General features: G+C 44.2%; 1 protein-coding gene across 1 annotated transcript; it reads left to right on the top strand.

Annotated features, from left to right (window-relative positions):
• Window positions 1-29: 29 nt before the first annotated feature.
• TMEM127 (transmembrane protein 127) lies at window positions 30-13,355 on the top strand. The gene is made up of 4 exons (XM_073653678.1): window positions 30-182; window positions 4,254-4,516; window positions 6,183-6,347; window positions 10,064-13,355. The coding sequence occupies exons 1-4, from the start codon at window positions 58-60 to the stop codon at window positions 10,366-10,368; spliced, it is 858 nt and encodes a 285-aa protein (XP_073509779.1). The 5' UTR covers window positions 30-57; the 3' UTR covers window positions 10,369-13,355.
• The last annotated feature ends 6,355 nt before the right edge of the window (window positions 13,356-19,710 follow it).

Here is a 19,710-nt window from a genome sequence, read left to right as displayed (position 1 = left end):
CACGACAGTCTCCGGAAATATGGCTTCTATCTTTTTCATTTTTTTTTATTACGTCAGATGAGTCGGATTGACAGGTTTCGCCTCTTGTTTCCTGCATGGCACGGGGCCGATGACGCAGGGAGGAGGCGGAAGTCAGCTGTGGTTACAGGCGAGCGGAGGGGAGAAGAGGACCGGCTGCTGCGGTCAGTAATACCAGGGTGATCGGGGGAGGAAGTCGTCTGTGTGTGGGGCAGGGCTGGGGGTGGATATGTTAGGGGCTTTAATTAGCTTGTGGATGGTTGGGGGTCTCGGGGAGACCCTATGACAGTCTGATCGGTTATTATCACCGTCTTATCCACCAATCATAGGAATATTCCTCCCCAGTGCCGTATATAAACGTCCTGCTCCCAGCCATGTCAGCCCTGCTGTTCCCAGAGGATCATGTGTCATTGTTGTTATGTGACCGCTGCAGCCAATCTGTATTCTGTCACAGCAGGCGTCCACTCTGATGAAATAGTAAAGGCTGCAGCCAATCGGTGGCTGCTGATTGGTTGCAGTGGTCATGTGACAGAATTAGTGTCCCATGAACAGCGGCAATGACATTAGTGGAAGGGAGTATACAGTGTTTTTATTTTCTCCGAGGCCCTGACGTGATGAAGCAGCGGTTGTCCAGTACTAGACGAGCGCTTTAGATCCTGAGCGGCAGCGTCCTGTACTGACAAAGACGAGGATGACAACCGTGCCACAAATGGCTGGCGGCAGAAAAAGCTCCGTGGTGTAAAGTGTAGCCGCATACATTGGCTGAAAAATGGGCTTTGTTTTGAATTTTCAGTAATGAATGTTGGATACCTGCTGCACATAGCCCTGTACGGCCTCGTTCACACACACAGGTTTTTCACTGAATGGGATACATTGTAGTCTAAAAAAGAAAAAAAAAGTGAAATGTCGTAAATCAAACGTGGTCGGTGAAAACAGCGGAGAGTCCACGGACAGACCGTCCACGTGTCACCTGAGTGCTGTCCGCTCTTTAAAGGCTCGTTCAGACTAGTGTATAACTGGTCCCTGTGTGACACCATCCGCACACGGGGGCTCATTATTAGCTGATGGTCTGTATGGAAAGAAATCGCAGCGTGCACGTCTCCGGTCCATGGATCAGTATAAGGGAAGAGTCAGACGGCTGTATAACTCGGAGCTGTCGTCAGTCGGAGTGTGACAGCATGTGCATGACTGTATGTATTTCTATGCAGCTGTCACACTTGGGTCGGGTGAGCCGCCGGCCAGTCCGAGCACTGCGGTGCGATCCCCGTCTCAGTTATGCAGGGAAACTGGCCAAGGTTCAGTCCGGCTGTCTGAATCCGGCCTAAGGGATAGGAGACTTTGCATACAAGAAAAACATGCCACAGTGATGGAAAAATGAACACAGTGGGAAAAAGGATGAAATCAGATCCGGCGCACTGATGAAAATGGTCCATTTTTTTGTATGTTTAAAAAAAAAAGTGGATTTTGCAGCAGATTTGCCGTCCGGATTACATCCTGGTCTTGTTACGTCCTGGCCGGATTATATCCTGGCCGTATGAATCCACCTATAAGTTTTTTGGGAGGACTCCGGGTTCCAGCACTTGGCATAAATCCACAGGGAGCTTTCCCTCGTGTGTGGATCTGTCGCAGGATTTCACCATATGAGCAGTTTACAGTGGCAGAGACACAGCGCTTACGGCTGTCTACTTTCAGAAAACTTTTTCCCACAGGTTGTTAACTTAAAAAAAACGAGCCTTACTCACCATTTCCAGGTCCAGTCACAGTCTCTATTGTTTGGTTGCAGAGGAGACGTTATGTTGACAGCACTGCAGCCAGTCGCTGAGCTAGGTGGCTTGTGGCTTCTACATCGGCAGAACCGCTAAGCTCAGTGGTTGAAGGTATAGGATGTGCGCCCACTGGACCTCCAGCGATCCTGAGTACAGGGCTATGCAGAGCTCCGTCCTGATGTGAGTGGATGTGCGCCCACTGAACCTCCAGCGATCCTGAGTACAGGGCTATGCAGAGCTCCGTCCTGATGTAAGTGGATGTGCGCCCACTGAACCTCCAGCGATCCTGAGTACAGGGCTATGCAGAGCTCCGTCCTGATGTGAGTGGATGTGCGCCCACTGGACCTCCAGCGATCCTGAGTACAGGGCTATGCAGAGCTCCGTCCTGATGTGAGTGGATGTGCGCTCACTGGACCTCCAGCGATCCTGAGTACAGGGCTATGCAGAGCTCCGTCCTGATGTGAGTGGATGTGCGCCCACTGGACCTCCAGCGATCCTGAGTACAGGGCTATGCAGAGCTCCGTCCTGATGTGAGTGGATGTGCGCCCACTGAACCTCCAGCGATCCTGAGTACAGGGCTATGCAGAGCTTCGTCCTGATGTGAGTGGATGTGCGCCCACTGGACCTCCAGCGATCCTGAGTACAGGGCTATGCAGAGCTCCGTCCTGAAGGGAGTGGATGTGCGCCCACTGGACCTCCAGCGATCCTGAGTACAGGGCTATGCAGAGCTTCGTCCTGATGTGAGTGGATGTGCGCCCACTGAACCTCCAGCGATCCTGAGTACAGGGCTATGCAGAGCTTCGTCCTGAAGGGAGTGGATGTGCGCCCACTGGACCTCCAGCGATCCTGAGTACAGGGCTATGCAGAGCTCTGATGTGAGTGGATGTGCGCCCACTGAACCTCCAGTGATCCTGAGTACAGGGCTATGCAGAGCTTCGTCCTCATGTGAGTGAATGTGCGCCCAGTGAACCTCCGCTCCATCCCAGAGAAGGCGCGGTGCAGCAGTTGGACACCCGGCGATCAGTACATTTTCCCGTCCCTTGTATCTGATGTGCATGGACCTCGTTGCAATATCTTTGGCTCTCTGGATCCGGATATCCTGGCAGAGGCTCCTGGTTTCATTCCTGACATTGTTGGAATGATCTTTATATTGGTCACAAATTCCTTCAGTGCTGAAAGCAAAGTTCTGTACTGTAATGATCTGACCTGTACACCGGTGACATCCTATCGGACCGCTCTGGTACCAGTGAGATCTTTACCACCAGCCGTTCTGTCAGACATACTCTTAAAGGTAGACGGCATGGCGGGGGGGCTGGATTTTATACACCAGGGGCAATAGGAAAACCTGAATTCGGTTATTTATTCTTGTATCCCAATACCATATAGTGTAGGTTGAGCTAATTGATGACCAAATATTATAAAAAGATTTTTTTTTTTAACTCAGAAAGTCGGACTTGACTCATTCTAAATAATGGAAAAAAATATTGTTGTATAATCACAAGCCATATCTAGTGTCATTCCCAGCACATGGAAATGAGTTATAGTCCACTGCCACATGACCACGGTATCAATCATGGCCACAGGGTAATGCCACTTTTGGGAACACATCCTCATTTTGTTCAGGACGTTTGCCTGCGGCAGTCGCAAAGTGGGTAGACCGTCATCCCCAAGCAATGAGACAGGACCAGGCATCAGTGGCTTGGGATCAGAATGTAAATGGTAATTTAAGGAGGACCTGTCACCTGGTTAAAAACGGACATTTATTGCTTTTATTTTATCCCCACTGCTCCCCTGAGTATTCCAGTTTTTGTCTTTTTTAGATCTGACTTACGGTTCCAGAGATATCGGCCTTTAAATTTAGTGCTGATTTTTATGGTCTTTAATGAGGAGGCGGGGCTCACAGCCTGGTCATGCAGGACATGGACACACCCCCAGAGAAGCCCTTGAGCCACGCCCCCTCAGTAAAGACTCTAAAAATCAGCAGTAAATATAAAGGACCATATCTCTGGGACCGTATGGGGGATTTATAAATAAATAGGAAACGTATTACTCAGTGGGGCAGCGGGAATAAAAGAAGGGCAAAAATTGCCGACTTTTGACCTGCTGACAGATTTCCTTTAAGGGCATGTAACGATTTTTATTGTTCCAGTCAATCACAGCCAGCAATTGTTCTAATATTTCAGTCAGTTCCAGGAGCCAATTTGATTATTTTATTTAGTACCTAAATTAAAATAGACATCTATAGCCATTGGTAGAAAAAAACAAGTTAGGTGCCATTAACAAATTTTTGGCTACCTGACTTTGGGAATTTGTCCACTCTTGGGTGAACACATACCTTATTCTTCAACGAAGCCATAGTCATGTGCCAAGGACCTTCCACATCTGCCCCCGACGCTGTTCCCCATGTGTAATTGTCATCTAACTGATGGTGACTATGGTTCTGTGTTCTCTCTTTCTCCTGATTTGTAGACTGAAACCAGCACCTGAGATGTTTGCTCCCGGCGGGTCCGGTGGTTCTTCTATGCCGAGAAGAAGAGGTCACGGGGCTCATGCCCTTCCCAAACAGCCAGAAAGAAGCCTGGCATCAGCCCTGCCTGGCGCGTTGTCCATCACAGCCTTGTGCACCGCTCTGGCAGAACCAGCCTGGCTACATATCCACGGGGGAACCTGCAAACGGCAAGAGTTGGGGGTGGCAGATGTCCTCGGGGCTGAGGATCCTGAGCTCCTCACAAGTGAGTATCACGTTTTATGTAACTGTGTTTAGGATTCTGCTTTAACCCCTTCCCAATATGGCCAATTTTTAGTGTGACTGCAGATTTGAGCCCCAATATTGGACAACCCCTTTAATCGGTTAAACAGAAGCTCTCTTCTGTTAAGACGCAGGTGCTGGCTGTATAACACAGAAGACACCTGCCCTGTATTGAGTGGTCTCATTCTCCTGACCCATACATCTGCACCCAACTTGTGACGTACAGTACACGTACATCACATTTTGAGAAATGGTAAAATGAACCCGGGATCTTAATCAAACTAGGGCCAACATTTGCTCAAGTCTTCTTTAAAGGGGCTCTCCAATAGTGGAAAAAAATAAAGAAAGAAATGAGTAAATTCCTATTTAGCAAATGACACTCGTTTTGGATATGGAGGTAATCAATATGGTACATTTAAATGGAATCTGTCAACAGGTTTTTGCTAAGTAATCTGAAGACAGCATGATGTAGGGGTTAAAACACAGATTTCAGCGATGCCTCTCTTATCAAGCTCTGAGGTTTTGTTTGCTTACAATGATTGTTTTAGCACCAGGAGCTTATCATTGCTGTGACTAGCTGGTCCTGTAAGCTTTGGTCTGACACGCCCCCTCCTGTGATAGGCAGCTCACGATCTATGGACTTTGTACATACAGAGCCTGGTGTGGGCGGGGTTAGGTTTCTCAGCTCTGCTTCATGCTAAATCTAAAAGCTCTGATTGTGTCATAACAGCGGCACCCAGTAATCTAAGTGATACATCGTTGGATTCAGCTTCTCTTTGCATACATCAGGCTGCTCTCAGATCAAGTTGCAAAAACCTGCTGACAGATTCCCTTTAAATAAACGCCATCAGGACGGGAGCCTGTGAGCATGTGCAGCTGTGAGCTGGAGATTTCTCTACTGTATGTGTTATAGGGTATCTGCTGGACACCCCAGCGGTGCTCCCTCCTGCACATGCTCATAGACAGCCGTCCTGTAAGCATCATAGGACAGGTTTCTGTTAGTTTGACAAGGCGGCTGCCATTTTAATTCTATGCTGATTACTTCCCTACATAAAACGACTGCAATTTGCTAATTAGATATATTTAGGAATTTATTCATAGCAACATTTTCTTTCTAGACTTCTTTTTCTCTTCTTGGAGAACTCCTATAAGGCTGTTGGAACTCTTATACAATAGCTTAAAAGATATGGAAAGGAGGGGGGGGACGGGGGGACCGATATTGTTGAGTAAGGCCACGTTCACACGTTCAGTATTTGGTCAGTATTTTACATCAGTATTTGTAAGCCAAAACCAGGAGTGGGTGATAAATGCAGAAGTGGTGATGTGTTTCTATTATACTTTTCCTCTGATTGTTCCTCTCCTGGTTTTGCCTTACAGATACTGATGTAAAGTACTGATCAAGTACTGAACGTGTGAACGTGGCCCAAAAGATACAAGCTGCATACATTATTACCTAGGTCTTTTAGACCTTATAAAATGTGAAAATTGTCAGATTGGCTGTAGTGTCATCTTTAGAGTAGACCTAATTAATGGGGTACCAGAAGTCTCGGGCTACTCCGGGAGTAGCGCCCCTCTTTCTTAGACTTTGCATTACGTGATACCGGGTTGTGTACACTTATGCTGAGGATTGCATGTGGTTTGTGTTGCAGAGTTCTGTATGAACCATCAGACGATACTTCTCCTCCGCGTCATCGCTGGCTTCTGCTTCCTGGGCATCGCCTGCAGTATGACGGCCTTCTTGCTTGACGTTTTTGGTCCCAAACATCCTGCTCTGAAAATCACCAGGCGCTATGCTTTTGCTCACATACTAACAGGTATATACAAATGTCACATTTGACAAAGGGTTAGATAAATGCTGCGTAACACAGATTGGCTGCGAAATTGTAGACACTGTTTGCCAAATTTGGCACAAATTATTGGTGCAAACTAAGCCAACCAATAATTGCGGTAAAGAATAGACAAGAGTTTCTACAGGTGTGTCGCATCTTTACACTGTTTAGTTTAAGTTCACACTGTCTGAAAGTGAGACCGGATCAGTATAGCTGTCCCTTTAATGCGGATTAGGTTCCAAAAGGGAATCTGTCATCAAAGCTTTTACGACAAAAAACTGGCATGAAACGCGTCAAAGTCGTAAAAAATTTTGAATTACGCTGAGTTGCACAAAAGTTTTGCAACTTTTGGTGTTTTTAGTTTAAAGCAGCTCCACAAAAATGGGCAGAGCTGTAGAGGAGTCTTAACTGGTCATGGCTACACCTGGCTGTCAAATTCAGCAAAAGTGGTGGCATTTGTTACTCCAGAAATCCTACTTCAGTCCCTGACTGGAGTAGCTCTTCTGATGAGGCACGCACCAATTATAAGACTTGGTGAATTCATTAAGCGGCATGCGCCTCTTAATGACTTTGCCGCATTCGTACTCCAACGAGCCCTTCGTTATGACTGGCCCGCACAACTACAGTCTAAATGAATCCAGTTCCTAAATATCGAATGGAAAGAGGCGCTGTATGTACAACAGCCATCCCTCTCCGGTGATTGGCTGACATGGGTCACCCGATCCACTTCTGAAGGAGTCATGGTGCCATTTAGATGATCTCTTTTGATCAATTCACCCAGAGAAATGTGCTGTTTCATATATAGCAATGGCTTCCTTATGGCTGAACAGTTTACAATCTCCTCATTGGGTCGCAAGGAAGCGAGCACTACAATTAAGAGTGTGCCCCCTATGGTACTGGTCGTAAACAAATCTGCTAATTCCTTACCCATTATTTTAGGATTATTAAGACTTTTGACAAATGCCCTAATTTAAAGGGCCTGTCATGTTGAATATGGTATCTGATCTGCATTCAGGATGTTATACAGCAGTTTGTGGAAAATGTTCAGTAAAATTAGCATTTTATTCATTGAAATCCCCAGTATCTGTATGTATAGGAGTCCAGTGGGCGGTCCTACTAGTAATTGACAGTCCTCCCTCTGTGAGTGCATGTAGAGATAGCTGTCAGTCACTAGTAGGACCGTCCACTGGACTCCTATACATACAGATACCGGGGATTTCAACTAAGAAAATATAAGTTATGCTGAATCTTTTCCCACAAACGTAGATATCATTCCGCTCTTCTTCTCCTGTATACGGTGCTGTGCACAGATTGGACTCCAAGTACAATGTGACTGGTTCCTTTTAAATTATGGCCACATTCTCTTTAAATATCGGCCTACATGTAATAATGAGCTTATAACTGAGCACCAAAAAGTTGCAAATTGAGCAAAAAAAAAAAGGAAAAGGGTATTCCTATTTCAGATCATATCCCAATATGTAATAGGTGTAATAATATTAGTAAATACCTCCAATTAGAAATGTAGTATAGTTCTTCTGTTCGCTATGCTGCTTACCCCATGTGTACGGCATTGCTCTTGCTTAGATATCCATGGTTACGACCACTAGCAACTAACTGTCACTATATGAGTGGTCATAACCATGGATACCTAAGCTACTGCAATGCCCTGCACATGGGGTAAGCAACATAGCAAATCAGAAGAACTATACTACATTTCTAATTGGAGGCATTTGCTAATATTGTTACACCTATTACATATTGGGATAGGATCTTGGAGATGGGAATGACCCTTCACCCTGGAACTGAAAAGTTTCTCATGTATAGCCATCATAGCTGGTGCCATCCTTTTGCCTCATTTGCTGAGAATGGTGTTCTGTTACTTTTGCTTTCTAAGTGGCTTCCACAATGTCATGGGGAGCGCAGTGGAAAGTCGAAACTGCCCCTCCGCTACCTTTCCTGTGCTATGGGATGGCTGTGATTTAGACTTTCCACTGCCCGTGTCATTGTGGAAGCAGGAGAAACGGGAAGCCAGTGTGACCGGAGGAGATACCAGGTAGGGTGATCATCCATGAAAAGTGGTGTCTGGTGACTTTTCATTATCAGGATGGACGGTCACGTTAGTTTTTTCTGCACTTGCCAGTTTTTAATTTGCTGAAGAAGCAGGGTCACAAGACACGCGGGACGATTTTTCCTCACTTGTCATCCGTGTACAATCCGGTTTTTTGCTCCGCAGTTGTTCCTCATTTACTGGTTCATTTACAGTTTCCCATGTTACAGAATCGCTCCCATGTGCATGATTTGCAACTGTTTGACAGCTTTATTACATGTGAGGAATGTCTATTTCTTACACATTCCTCCCATGTAATAAAGCTGTCAAACAGTCGCAAATCATGAGCACGAGAGCGATTCAACCATATCACCGAGCAGCTGTAACTACTCGGTGCTCGTCCGAGCATACTCGGCGAAAGGGTTAACAGAACATACTCGCTCAACACTAGTTATAGGTAATAGTAAATTGAAATAAATAAACTGGGACAAAAGTCACAGGATTATCATGATTCACATAATCTCACTGAGATATTAATGGAACAAGATGAGGATGAAAATGTTCTTAGTATATAACTATATGCCCATCTCCATAACCAAAAGTAGATCAAAGCAGCAAGGTAATTACCTGACAGGAAAGCTCAGCAGAAGGGGGAGTAGGAACATGATGAGGGTGATAGCCCAACGTACGTTTCGCAGCGTTCCAAGCCGCTTTCTCAAGGGCAAGAAGTAATGTCATCATAGTGACCCAGAAAGTATATATATACGTCTATCCCCATGGAGCCTGGAATGCAGACAGCTGGTCGGCGGGGCACGCACCCGGAAGTGGCCAGCTAAGCCGGGGGCGTGCTCCACGGACCACATGACATGCGGTCAAAGGCACCAGGTACGGCGCATGCGCGCGGCTGAGGGAGCACGCCGCGCACGTGCCCCGGCCGTCACACCGCCAACCCGCGCATGCGCCAGAACTGATTCCGACGCAGGCGCAGGGCGGCCCTCAGACTGCCAGGCTCACGCGCGCCACGATCCCCACCGCGGGCACACGCTCAGCCATGTCAGAAAGCAGTATAACAGAGCTCATTCTGGAGAAGTTGGGATCACATAACGGAGCAACAGTGAGACAAAAGGGGAGAAGGGGAAACTTAATAGTCAAAAGATAGGGAGAAGGCCATAATCAGACCATGTTCCTGTACAGTCAGACACAGCCATTACACAGTACACAGTAGGGGCACATCTATAAGATTATCTCAGCACAGGAACATTTTATTTAAACACATCCAATTGTGGAAAGCATTATTATTATTCCAACATCTAATGAATAAAATCAACTTTTGTTCATGGGGAAAACCCCTTTAAGACAAATCTACTAACAGGAAAAACGCAAATTTGCATCTGCTCATAATATGCAGCAATTGCGTTCTCTGACTTATACTTACCAAATTTTTTACATTTGTCTCACAGAACTCTAGCTGTCTTTTTTAGACATGTGTATGTGTATATATATATATATATATTATGCATATAGGGCTATTGTCCTTATTTCAAAATCAACAGTTAATCAGATTCTTTTTGTTTTTTTCTTGCACAATTTGGAAAGTTTAACCCTTTTCTTCTTTGTGTGTTCTGTCTCCCTCCTTGATTCCTGTGTCTTTCAGTTTTGCAATGTGCCACAGTTATTGGTTTTTGCTACTGGGCCTCGGAGCTCATACTGGCCCTCCAGCAGCAACACAAACAATACCACGGCTCCCAAGTCTACGTCACCTTTGCCGTCAGTTTCTACCTGGTGGCCGGGGCAGGTGGGGCCTCCATCCTCGCCACCGCTGCCAACCTCCTACGCCATTACCCATCAGAAGAAGAAGAGCAGGCTTTGGAGTTGCTGTCAGAGATGGAAGCTGACTCTTACCCTGCCGAATACGACGTCATGAATCCTTTCCAGCCACCACCTGCTTACACGCCATAACCTGGGGAGAGGACCAGCATCAACCGTAAGACTGTCTCCCTGCAACAGATGGAGAACCTGCTGCGTTAGTCGAACGGAGGACATTTTGGCCAAACTGGCAAATGTGTATGGAAACTGGCTACCCTCCCGCAGCTTGGTCACCCACAGATTTCACATCTGCATCCTTTGCCGTTCTATTTTTGTGATTGTTCACAACGCCTGGTTATACCCGCTTCACCCCCATATGTCTGCCTCCATACAGGTTTCACTTCTGCTCTCTCACAGGTTGGCGTTGGCTGCTGCACGGCGTCCCTGGCACAGATGTGGGCATTCTGCAATGCTTACAGTTGTAAGCTAAAGATTTTTCATCAACTTATGAGGATATTGAAGGCTAACTCCACCCAAAACTGTAAAATTCAGGCTTTCCCAGTACTCCCCTCATGTCCTACTTAAAAGGGTCTGAAAACTAAAGGTGCCAAAACACACAAACCCACAGATTTTGGTGGCCCTATCCAATTATCTTATGTGAAGATAGCTGCCTTCTGATGATGTCGGGGGAGAGAAGGATCGGGCATGTTGAATTTCTATGCCCAATCTTTTTGATTTTAAGGTAGATAAAGCACCATTTATTGCCCTCTTCCCATTCAGAACATGTGCACGGCTGAGAATGCTTGTGTATGGGGGAAGCAGAAGAAATTGCTCGCTAGTGAAGGTCTAAGGGCAACTTTAGATATGTAGATTTTACATTAAAGGGCTTCAGCCATCAGTGATCAGGGAGGTTTGATCTCCACCGATCAGCGAAATGAAGGGATACAGCACTACTCATGGCTGTCCCTGGTACTGCAGCTTTTGTTCTGCTAATCTATATAGGTTTCCCAAATAACTCCATACATTTCAGCTTCCTGGACCCTTGTGAGTGTGACATGTGCATACGATAGTGTTTAAAGGGGTTGTCCGGGGAAAACAAGATGTTACCTATCCACAGAATCGGTGATCATTTATTGATAGGTGAGAGTCTGACCACTAGGACCTGCCCCGATCGGCAGAAGGGGGCGCTTTTACCCCCGATAGAATGGAGCCAGCAGGGTGCATGCTCGATCGCCGCTCTGTTCATCCCCTCGGGCTGCCGAGTGTTGCGCTCCACTTTTTTTGGCAGAGAGAAAGAATGGAGCAGCATTCGGGCATCCGACCTGCTGCTCTATATTGTAAGGGGGATAAAAAAAATGTCCCGTCGGACCTTAACCGGTCAGTAAGTTATCACCTATTCTTCAGAAAGGTGATGGCTGATTCTCACTGGACAATCCCTTTAATGAAACCACGCCTGAGAGTTAAAATTCTGGATGGACTCTGCCTTTAACCTGCGTACCAAAGCTTGTGATGGGATTTGATGAATGGCTGAGGGAACGGTGATCTCGATGGGTCCTGATATCCCGTTACAGTTCTGTTGGAAGAAGAGACCACACTCTTTGTCCTATGAACACAATTGTGACATTTGAGTGTGTTTTGACGACGTGGGATTGTTATGAAACTGCATAAAAAAAAATCCTGTTTTTATTACCCATAGCAACCAATCACAGCGCTGCTTTCATTTTGAAATCTGCTCTTGAAAAATCAAAGCTGAGCAGTGATTGGTTGCTATGGGCAACAGAAGCCTTTTTCCATTTAGCCAGTTTTATAAATCTGACCTTTTTGTGTTTTATTATTTTAGTTTTGATTTTTCTTTACCACCATGACTTTAAGTGTGCCCGTCCCTACAGTACACACGCAGGCAGCCATTTTGTTGTCCCAGTCGTCTCTATGATTCACTATTTGACTGTAATCCTCGACCCACAAAATGGCTGCCTCCTGTGGGAGTGAGCGGCACACTCAATTTAATGCATGGCTGATATTTATATACTTTTGGTGTATATAGTCTTTTTAATTGAGTCTAAATATATATATATATATTTTCTTCTGGTTTCCAAGTGGCACAAGAGGCATTTACCTGGCAGGCACTTGGCAAAAAAAACCATAATGACCAGAGCGTTATATTATTTAAACAAGTATCCCAGAAGTTATAGAGAATTTACATATTTAAATAGTGCAAAATGGAAATATTTTCCATTGCTTCCCTACAGCCAACATGGGCGTAGATACATTTCTGAGGAAAAAGTGGGCATTTTACAAAAATATATATATATTCCACTTCAGTCAATTGTTTTTATTATTGCCTATACAGCTGCATTTTTTGGAGGGAATAAATATAATTAAAGGGGTTGTCTGGCGAAAACAAATTAGGTGTAGTGATGAGCGCAAGTGCTCGCTTCTCGAGTTTGCCAAGGTTGCTCGGGTATGCAGAGTATCGCGGATGCTCGAGTGACATGTTCGAATCCCCACGGCTGCATGATTCACGGCTGTTCGACAGTCAGAAAACATGCGGGGATTTCCCGTTTGTCAGGCAATCCTGGCATGTTTTGTGTCTACTGGGATTTGAACATATCACTCGCAATACTCTGTGCCTACCCGTGCACCATCGGCTAACTCGAGAAACGAGCACTTGCACTCATCACTAGTTAGGTGTGGTCCGACCGCTGAGGCCTTCACTGGTCGGCACAACGGGGACCTTTTATCCCTTTTAGGATGGAGCTGCAGTGCACATGCACGACCACTGCTCCATTAATTCCCTATGGGACTACTGAGCTGCGGTCAGTCATCGGACCTGCAGCACCATTTTGTATTAGGGGTAAAAGTTTTCAGTTGGGGATAAAAGCGCCCTGTTCTACTGATCAGTATAGGACCCTCTGGTCGGACCCCAACAGATAAGTAAGTTAGCACCTATTCTGCAGATACGTTATAACTTGTTTTCACTGGACAACCCCTTTAAATAGAAGTCCAGGAGTTGTAATAGTCTCCCAAGTCTCTTCGTTTCGGAGTGTGTCCCAATATGGCGGCCATTACAGCTCACACAGGGTGAGTGCGTATTTTAAAGATAACTAGAAAAATTAGCAATTTTTGAAAAGTTGACTGACCCCCAGGTGTGACAATTTTATTAACCCCACCCCCCTCCCCGTGTCATTTTAGGACCAAAATTTTATGCTGATTTATTTTTTCTTTAAATATCTGACGGTGGGGGCTCTCTGTTTATTAGCATAGACTTAAAGTTAAAGGGGTATTCTGGTCAGCTAAAAAAAACACAAAAAACATCGCTTCTTAGGAATCATAGAAGAAATTTGCACATTGAATTTTATTTTTAATTTTGCCTCTATCCACCGTTGGTTGCGCTGCCGATCACCTGATTTCTCCTCCATCCTTCAAAGGGTTGTAAGTTATGTGATTAACAATGGATAATAGAGTCTGATAGGTAGGTTTCTTCTATGATGCCGACACAAACATTACTTTTTAGCTATCCGGATATCCTCTCTTAAATGATAAAATTCTCCCTGCCTGCAGCTGCCACTAGGGGGAGCTTTTTGCATACATCATTATTTTGTTCTATAGGGTTAGACTTTACCTTCATGCTATACGCATTGAACACCACCCTCCCCTAGTGGACAGAATTGTATCCTTTATCATAACCCTATGTCTGTATGGGGGAATTGGAGCTCTGTATCAGACACACAGACCTCTAATCACTGATGTAAGAAGCGGAATTGTTGGACCTATTTAGATTCACTATAAATGGTATAAAGTAAATTAATAAAATCGCATTGCTGAACACGATTTTAGAGATTGAGAGGAATTTATAATTTTAGGGGGAAAATGTAAAAAAAAAAAGAAAGAGCAATAATGTTTTTATGTTCCTTAATGTATATTATGGCTCGAATATATGAACCTGTCACCTGGAGAATTTAAAGATAATCTGTCACAATAATGGTAAAATATGGGTGGGGAGGGGAGCGGTGAACTGCCTCTCTCACCCCCTCGCCAAATTTTGTCTTAGGGGTATGAAATGATTGCACCCCTCCAGGCTGATTGTCCCGAGAGGGATCGGTGACCCCGGTGGTGACGGCTTATCTTCTTACTGCTTGACTGTAGCCTTGGTTTGTGATTTTCTCTTCACTGTTGGTGTCTGTGATTGTGATATCAGTCCACACTGGTATATAGATGAGGCTGTGGCCTCGCTTTCCCTGATTAGAAGGCCGGGTTATGCCTTGTATAGCTTTGCACACTGATACAGATAATCTTCAGCTCGTTTTATAATAATGACCTCTGCCTACGGTCTACGTGGCTATTCCCCTACCTAATTTATTCTGATACAGCATCGCCTTTTTTCTAACGAGCGTCTCCATTAATCACGTATGTGGGTATATAGCCATACATGTGTGTATTCAGTAGTAAACGTAAGTCCCTTAAAGGGGTTTTCCCCGCGAACAAAAGTTCATTTTAATCAATAGATCTTGGAATAATAATAATTTCCACAATTGGATGTATTTAAATAAAATGTTCCTGTGCTGAGATAATCTTATAAATGTGCCCCTGCTGTGTACTGTGTAACGGCTGTGTCTGACCGTGCAGGAACATGGTCTGATCATACCACAGCTCCTGGACAGGGGAGGAAGCAAAAGAGTATACAGACATTACAGCAGAGGATCACAGCTGATTCTTTCTGTGTGGTAAAAACAGTCTGGAAAATGTTTTACCTCACAAAAAACTCATCTGCAATCTCATGCTGCGCTATCTGTATACTCTTTTGCTTCCCCCCCTGCCCAGGAGCTGTGGTATGATCAGACCATGTTCCTGCACGGTCAGACACAGCCATTACACAGTACACAGCAGGGGCACATTTATAAGATTATCTCAGCACAGGAACATTTTATTAAAATACATCCAATTGTGGAAAGTATTATTCCAAGATCTATTGATTAAAATTAACTTTTGTTCTTGGGAAAACCCCTTTAATTTTATTTGTAGTAGCAACCATCTTAGGGTAACATTAATACAGCGCTCTCCGCTGAGCTCCACATCTGGGTTTCTGTTGAAATCCCAAAAAGCTTTATCCCGACCGGTGCTCCTGATGGTGCTATTCAATTGAATGAAGACTACAGAGTCAATGTGGACGCTGTCTGGCCTCTGTCCTGGCAGTGTTCATCTTTATCAGACATGTGCTTCTGTTGCGCCATGGGTTTTGTATTGTTCTGAAAAGATTAATACTGCCAGGACGAAGGTCTGACAGTGTCCAGAGCAACTTTGTCGGCCTCATGGCTCTGTCGGGATTACCGTCTGAATCCTGTGTTTCAGGGATTCCAACAGAAACCCTGATATAGTGCTGAGTTGAGCGCTGTGTTATTGTGAACTTAGCCTTAGAAGCCACCCAGCCTAACTAAAGTCCTGAATGAGAAGTTACGCTACACTGCACTGATGAGGGGCAAAAAGCTGTCTATAGATGGGTGTCTGGCTTGGCTAATATCCTTAGCATGGTGCAAGGCTCGTTAAAAGGCCAGACATTGACTTTGAGAGTAGCTACCTCCAATAGGCGGCACTAGCGAGAAAGTTTTCTTTAACTGCTCCGGAATAGAGATGTGAACAGAGTTTTATTTAGTTATGGAGTTAGAGTGGGAAAATTGTGTGCCAGCGCCTGCCGAACACATGGGAATATAGTCATCGAGACATAGGAGCTGATTCATTACAACTGGTGTTGTGCACGCCTGTATTAATGAAGGTTTTGCTGGCGTACGATGCGCCTAGTTCATTAAGGCACACGCCAATTAATAAATTTGACACATCTTCACTGTGACATGCGCCTCCTTGCCAGAAATGCTACTCCAGTCAGAGACCGGAGTAGCATTTCTGGCCTAAGAAGCGCAGGCATTTTTAATGAAATTGATGGGTGGGCATGGTCACGTCCTGACTCCTACCAAGCTCCCATTTTGGCAGAGCTGCTTCACGAGTGAAAACAGCAGATGTCGCTAATTTTTGGCGCAGATCCACATTGCATTAAAATTTTGCAACTTTTCAAAGCATTTTACACCAGTTTTATGGCGTGAAAGCTTTGATGACTCGGGCCCCATAGTGATCATGCAATCATTCAGGGCTGGGTTGGCCTGCACCTATCTTGCAGACAAATAATTGTAATGGTTGAATGGATGGGGGGTACTTACATTTACTAGTGTATTTTTTGTTTATGGAGGGGGTATTGCTCTTTTACTCAGACCTTTTCAATGGTTTCCCAGCTTACATCCATTGGGTAGAGCCTTTCATTGACCTGCACCTTCTGCATACTTGAATAGGGGGTACACCTTGAAATACAGGGTGCATACAGAAGAAAATCTCCCATTGGGAATTACCACGTGTTTTTAGTATGAACACTTTGTATATGTTACAGGATGTCTTTAACGTAGATTTGGCTTCGATTTTAGATTTAGCTTATATTTGTGATGTTTTCTAAGGCAAAAAACCGACACCACACAATCATCGATGAGTATTATGTGGGTGTTTTTCACTTTAAAGTCTCTGGGTTTGAGGAAATTTCCCATACAGATCTGTTAAATGATTACAAAAATTGATTTTTTTTTTTTATATTCATTTCGTTCAGACTGCTCTGTGTGTTTTTTTTTTTTTTTTTTTATTTTATAGGAAAATAATAATAAAAAAAAATCTGATACTACTTTGTTGTTTGGATGGTTATGTCTAAAAAGAAACCTGCAGGGCGGAGTATCAAGTAGGCCGCACTGAAGGCACAGTACCATAGAAGTCACCAAAAATATAGTAAAATTTCCCCCCATCACCGCCCCTCTATACAGACGGGTGCTTCTGTTGTTTAGACTGCGCAGGATTACTGTTCAGATCCAGTGTGGATCGCCAGCACCCGGGGCGAGGCAAACATTTTGCGTTCCCTGTATTCCTTTCACCCATCTATTATTGAAAACCTTATTCCCCAGACGCATGTATTGTAGTTTGAGGATGTAATTATTTTTTTAAAAAAACACTAACAATTTTAACAATAAAAAGTTATGGTGTATATTTTATGTAACAATTTTGTTATCTTAGCATTAACCCTAGCCCTAACCCTAAACCTGTCCCTAGCCCTATCTATAGTTTGGGTTAGAAAACGCGTAAAAAACCCATAAAAGCAGCTGTTAGTACTGAATGAATTGAATTGTCTGCACTGCACCTGATTCGGTTCTGTCTTCATTCATTAGCTGCTAATCTTCAGTCATCACGGTTTGCTGCCTATGCAGAGCGCAGCAGTCGAGTTGAGTTTGTCATGGGCTGCTAAGCAGTGACCAATATGACAAAGTTTACTAGATTGTACTGAGCTACAGGTGCGTCTCCCAAAATTAGAATATCATCAAAAAGTTGATTTATTTCAGTTCTCCAATACAAAAAGTGAAACTCATATATTATATAGAGTCATTACACACAGAGTGATCTATTTCAAGTGTTTATTTCTGTTAATGTTGATGATTATGGCTTACAGCCAATGAAAACACAAAAGTCATTATCTCAGTAAATTAGAATAATTTACAAAAACCACCTGCAAAGGCTTCCTAAGCGTTTAAAAAGGTCCCTTAGTCTGTTTCATGACTCTATATAATATGAGTTTCACTTTTTGTATTGAAGAACTGAAATAAATTAGCTTTTTGTTGACATTCTAATTTTGTGAGATGCACCTGTATGTCATTTCGATCGCTCACTGCCTTTTCAGAGTGCAGCAGCCGATAACAAGCTCATCTTGTCTGCTGCACTCTGCATAAACAGCATCGAGCAGTTACTCGCTGCACCGCTCCAAGAAACGGTGCTTTCATGTGCCGATCCTATCACTATGGTGCCGGTACACGACGTGGGGGAATTTATCACCCCTATAAACTTTGGCACCATATGCAAACGGTCCTGTGGCCCCCTATACTACACCACTGTTTAGATCCGTATTATCTGCTTCATAGCTATACAGTTATATGAAAAAGTTTGGGCACCCCTATTAATCTTAAGCTTAATGTTTTCTTAAAATTGGTGTTTTTGCAACAGCTATTTCAGTTTGATATATGTAATAACTGTTGGACACAGTAATGTTTCTGCCTTGAAATGAGGTTTATTGTACTAACAGAAAATGTGCAATCTGCATTCAAACAAAATTTGGCAGGTGAATAAGTATGGGCACCTCACCAGAAAAGTGACATTAATATTTAGTAGATCCTCCTTTTGCAAAAATAACAGCCTCTAGTCGCTTCCTGTAGCTTTTAATGAGTTCCTGGATCCTGGATGAAGGTATTTTTGACCATTCCTCTTTACAAAACAATTCCAGTTCAGTTAAGTTTGATGGTCGCCGAGCATGGACAGCCCTCTTCAAATGATCCCACAGATGTTCAATGATATTCAGGTCTGGGGACTGGGATGGCCATTCCAGAACATTGTAATTGTTCCTCTGCATGAATGCCTTAGTAGATTTGGAGCGGTGTTTTGGATCATTGTCTTGCTGAAAGATCCATCCCCTGCGTAACTTCAACTTTATCACTGATTCTTGAACATTATTGTCAAGAATCTGCTGATACTGAGTGGAATCCATGCGTCCCTCAACTTTAACAAAATTCCCGGTGCCGGCATTGGCCACACAGCCCCAAAGCATGATGGAACCTCCACCAAATTTTACTGTGGGTAGCAAGTGTTTTTCTTGGAATGCTGTGCTTTTTTGCCGCCATGCATAACACCTTTTTGTATGACCAAACAATTCAATCCTGGTTTCATCAGTCCACAGGACCTTCTTCCAAAAAGTAATTGGCTTCTCCAAATGTGCTTTTGCATACCTCAGCCGACTCTGTTTGTGGCGTGCTTTCAGAAACGGCTTCTTTCGCATCACTCTCCCATACAGCTTCTCCTTGTGCAAAGTGCGTTGTATAGTTGACCGATGCACAGTGACACCATCCTCAGCAAGTTGATGCTGCAGCTCTCTGGAGGTGGTCTGAGGATTGTCCTTGACTGATCTCACCATTCTTCTTCTCTGCCTTTCTGATGTTTTTCTTGGCCTGCCACTTCTGGCCTTAACAAGAACTGTCCCTGTGTTCTTCCATTTCCTTACTATGTTCCTCACAGTGGAAACTGACAGGTTAAATCTCTGAGACTGCTTTTTGTATCCTTCCCCTGAACAACTATGTTGAATAATCTTTGTTTTCAGATCATTTGACAGTTGTTTTGAGGAGCCTATGATGCCAGTCTTCAGAGGAGATTCAAACATGAGAACAACTTGCAAGTGGCCACTTTAAGTAGCTTTCTCATGATTGCATACACCTGGCTATGAAGTTCAAAGCTCAATGAGGTTACAAAACCAAAAAAAAGTGCTTTAGTAAGTCAGTAAAAAGTAGGTAGGAGTATTTAAAACAAGAAAATAAGGGTGCCCATACTTATGCACCTGTCAAATTTTGTTTGAATGCAGATTGCACATTTTCTGTT

This window comes from Phyllobates terribilis, unplaced genomic scaffold (assembly GCF_046119375.1).
Source record: "Phyllobates terribilis strain yellow unplaced genomic scaffold, ASM4611937v1 Scaffold_11__3_contigs__length_659146591, whole genome shotgun sequence".
Classification (NCBI taxonomy): Eukaryota; Metazoa; Chordata; class Amphibia; order Anura; family Dendrobatidae; genus Phyllobates; species Phyllobates terribilis.
Note: the sequence above shows the minus strand (reverse complement) of the source record. Positions and strands in the feature narration are given on the sequence as shown.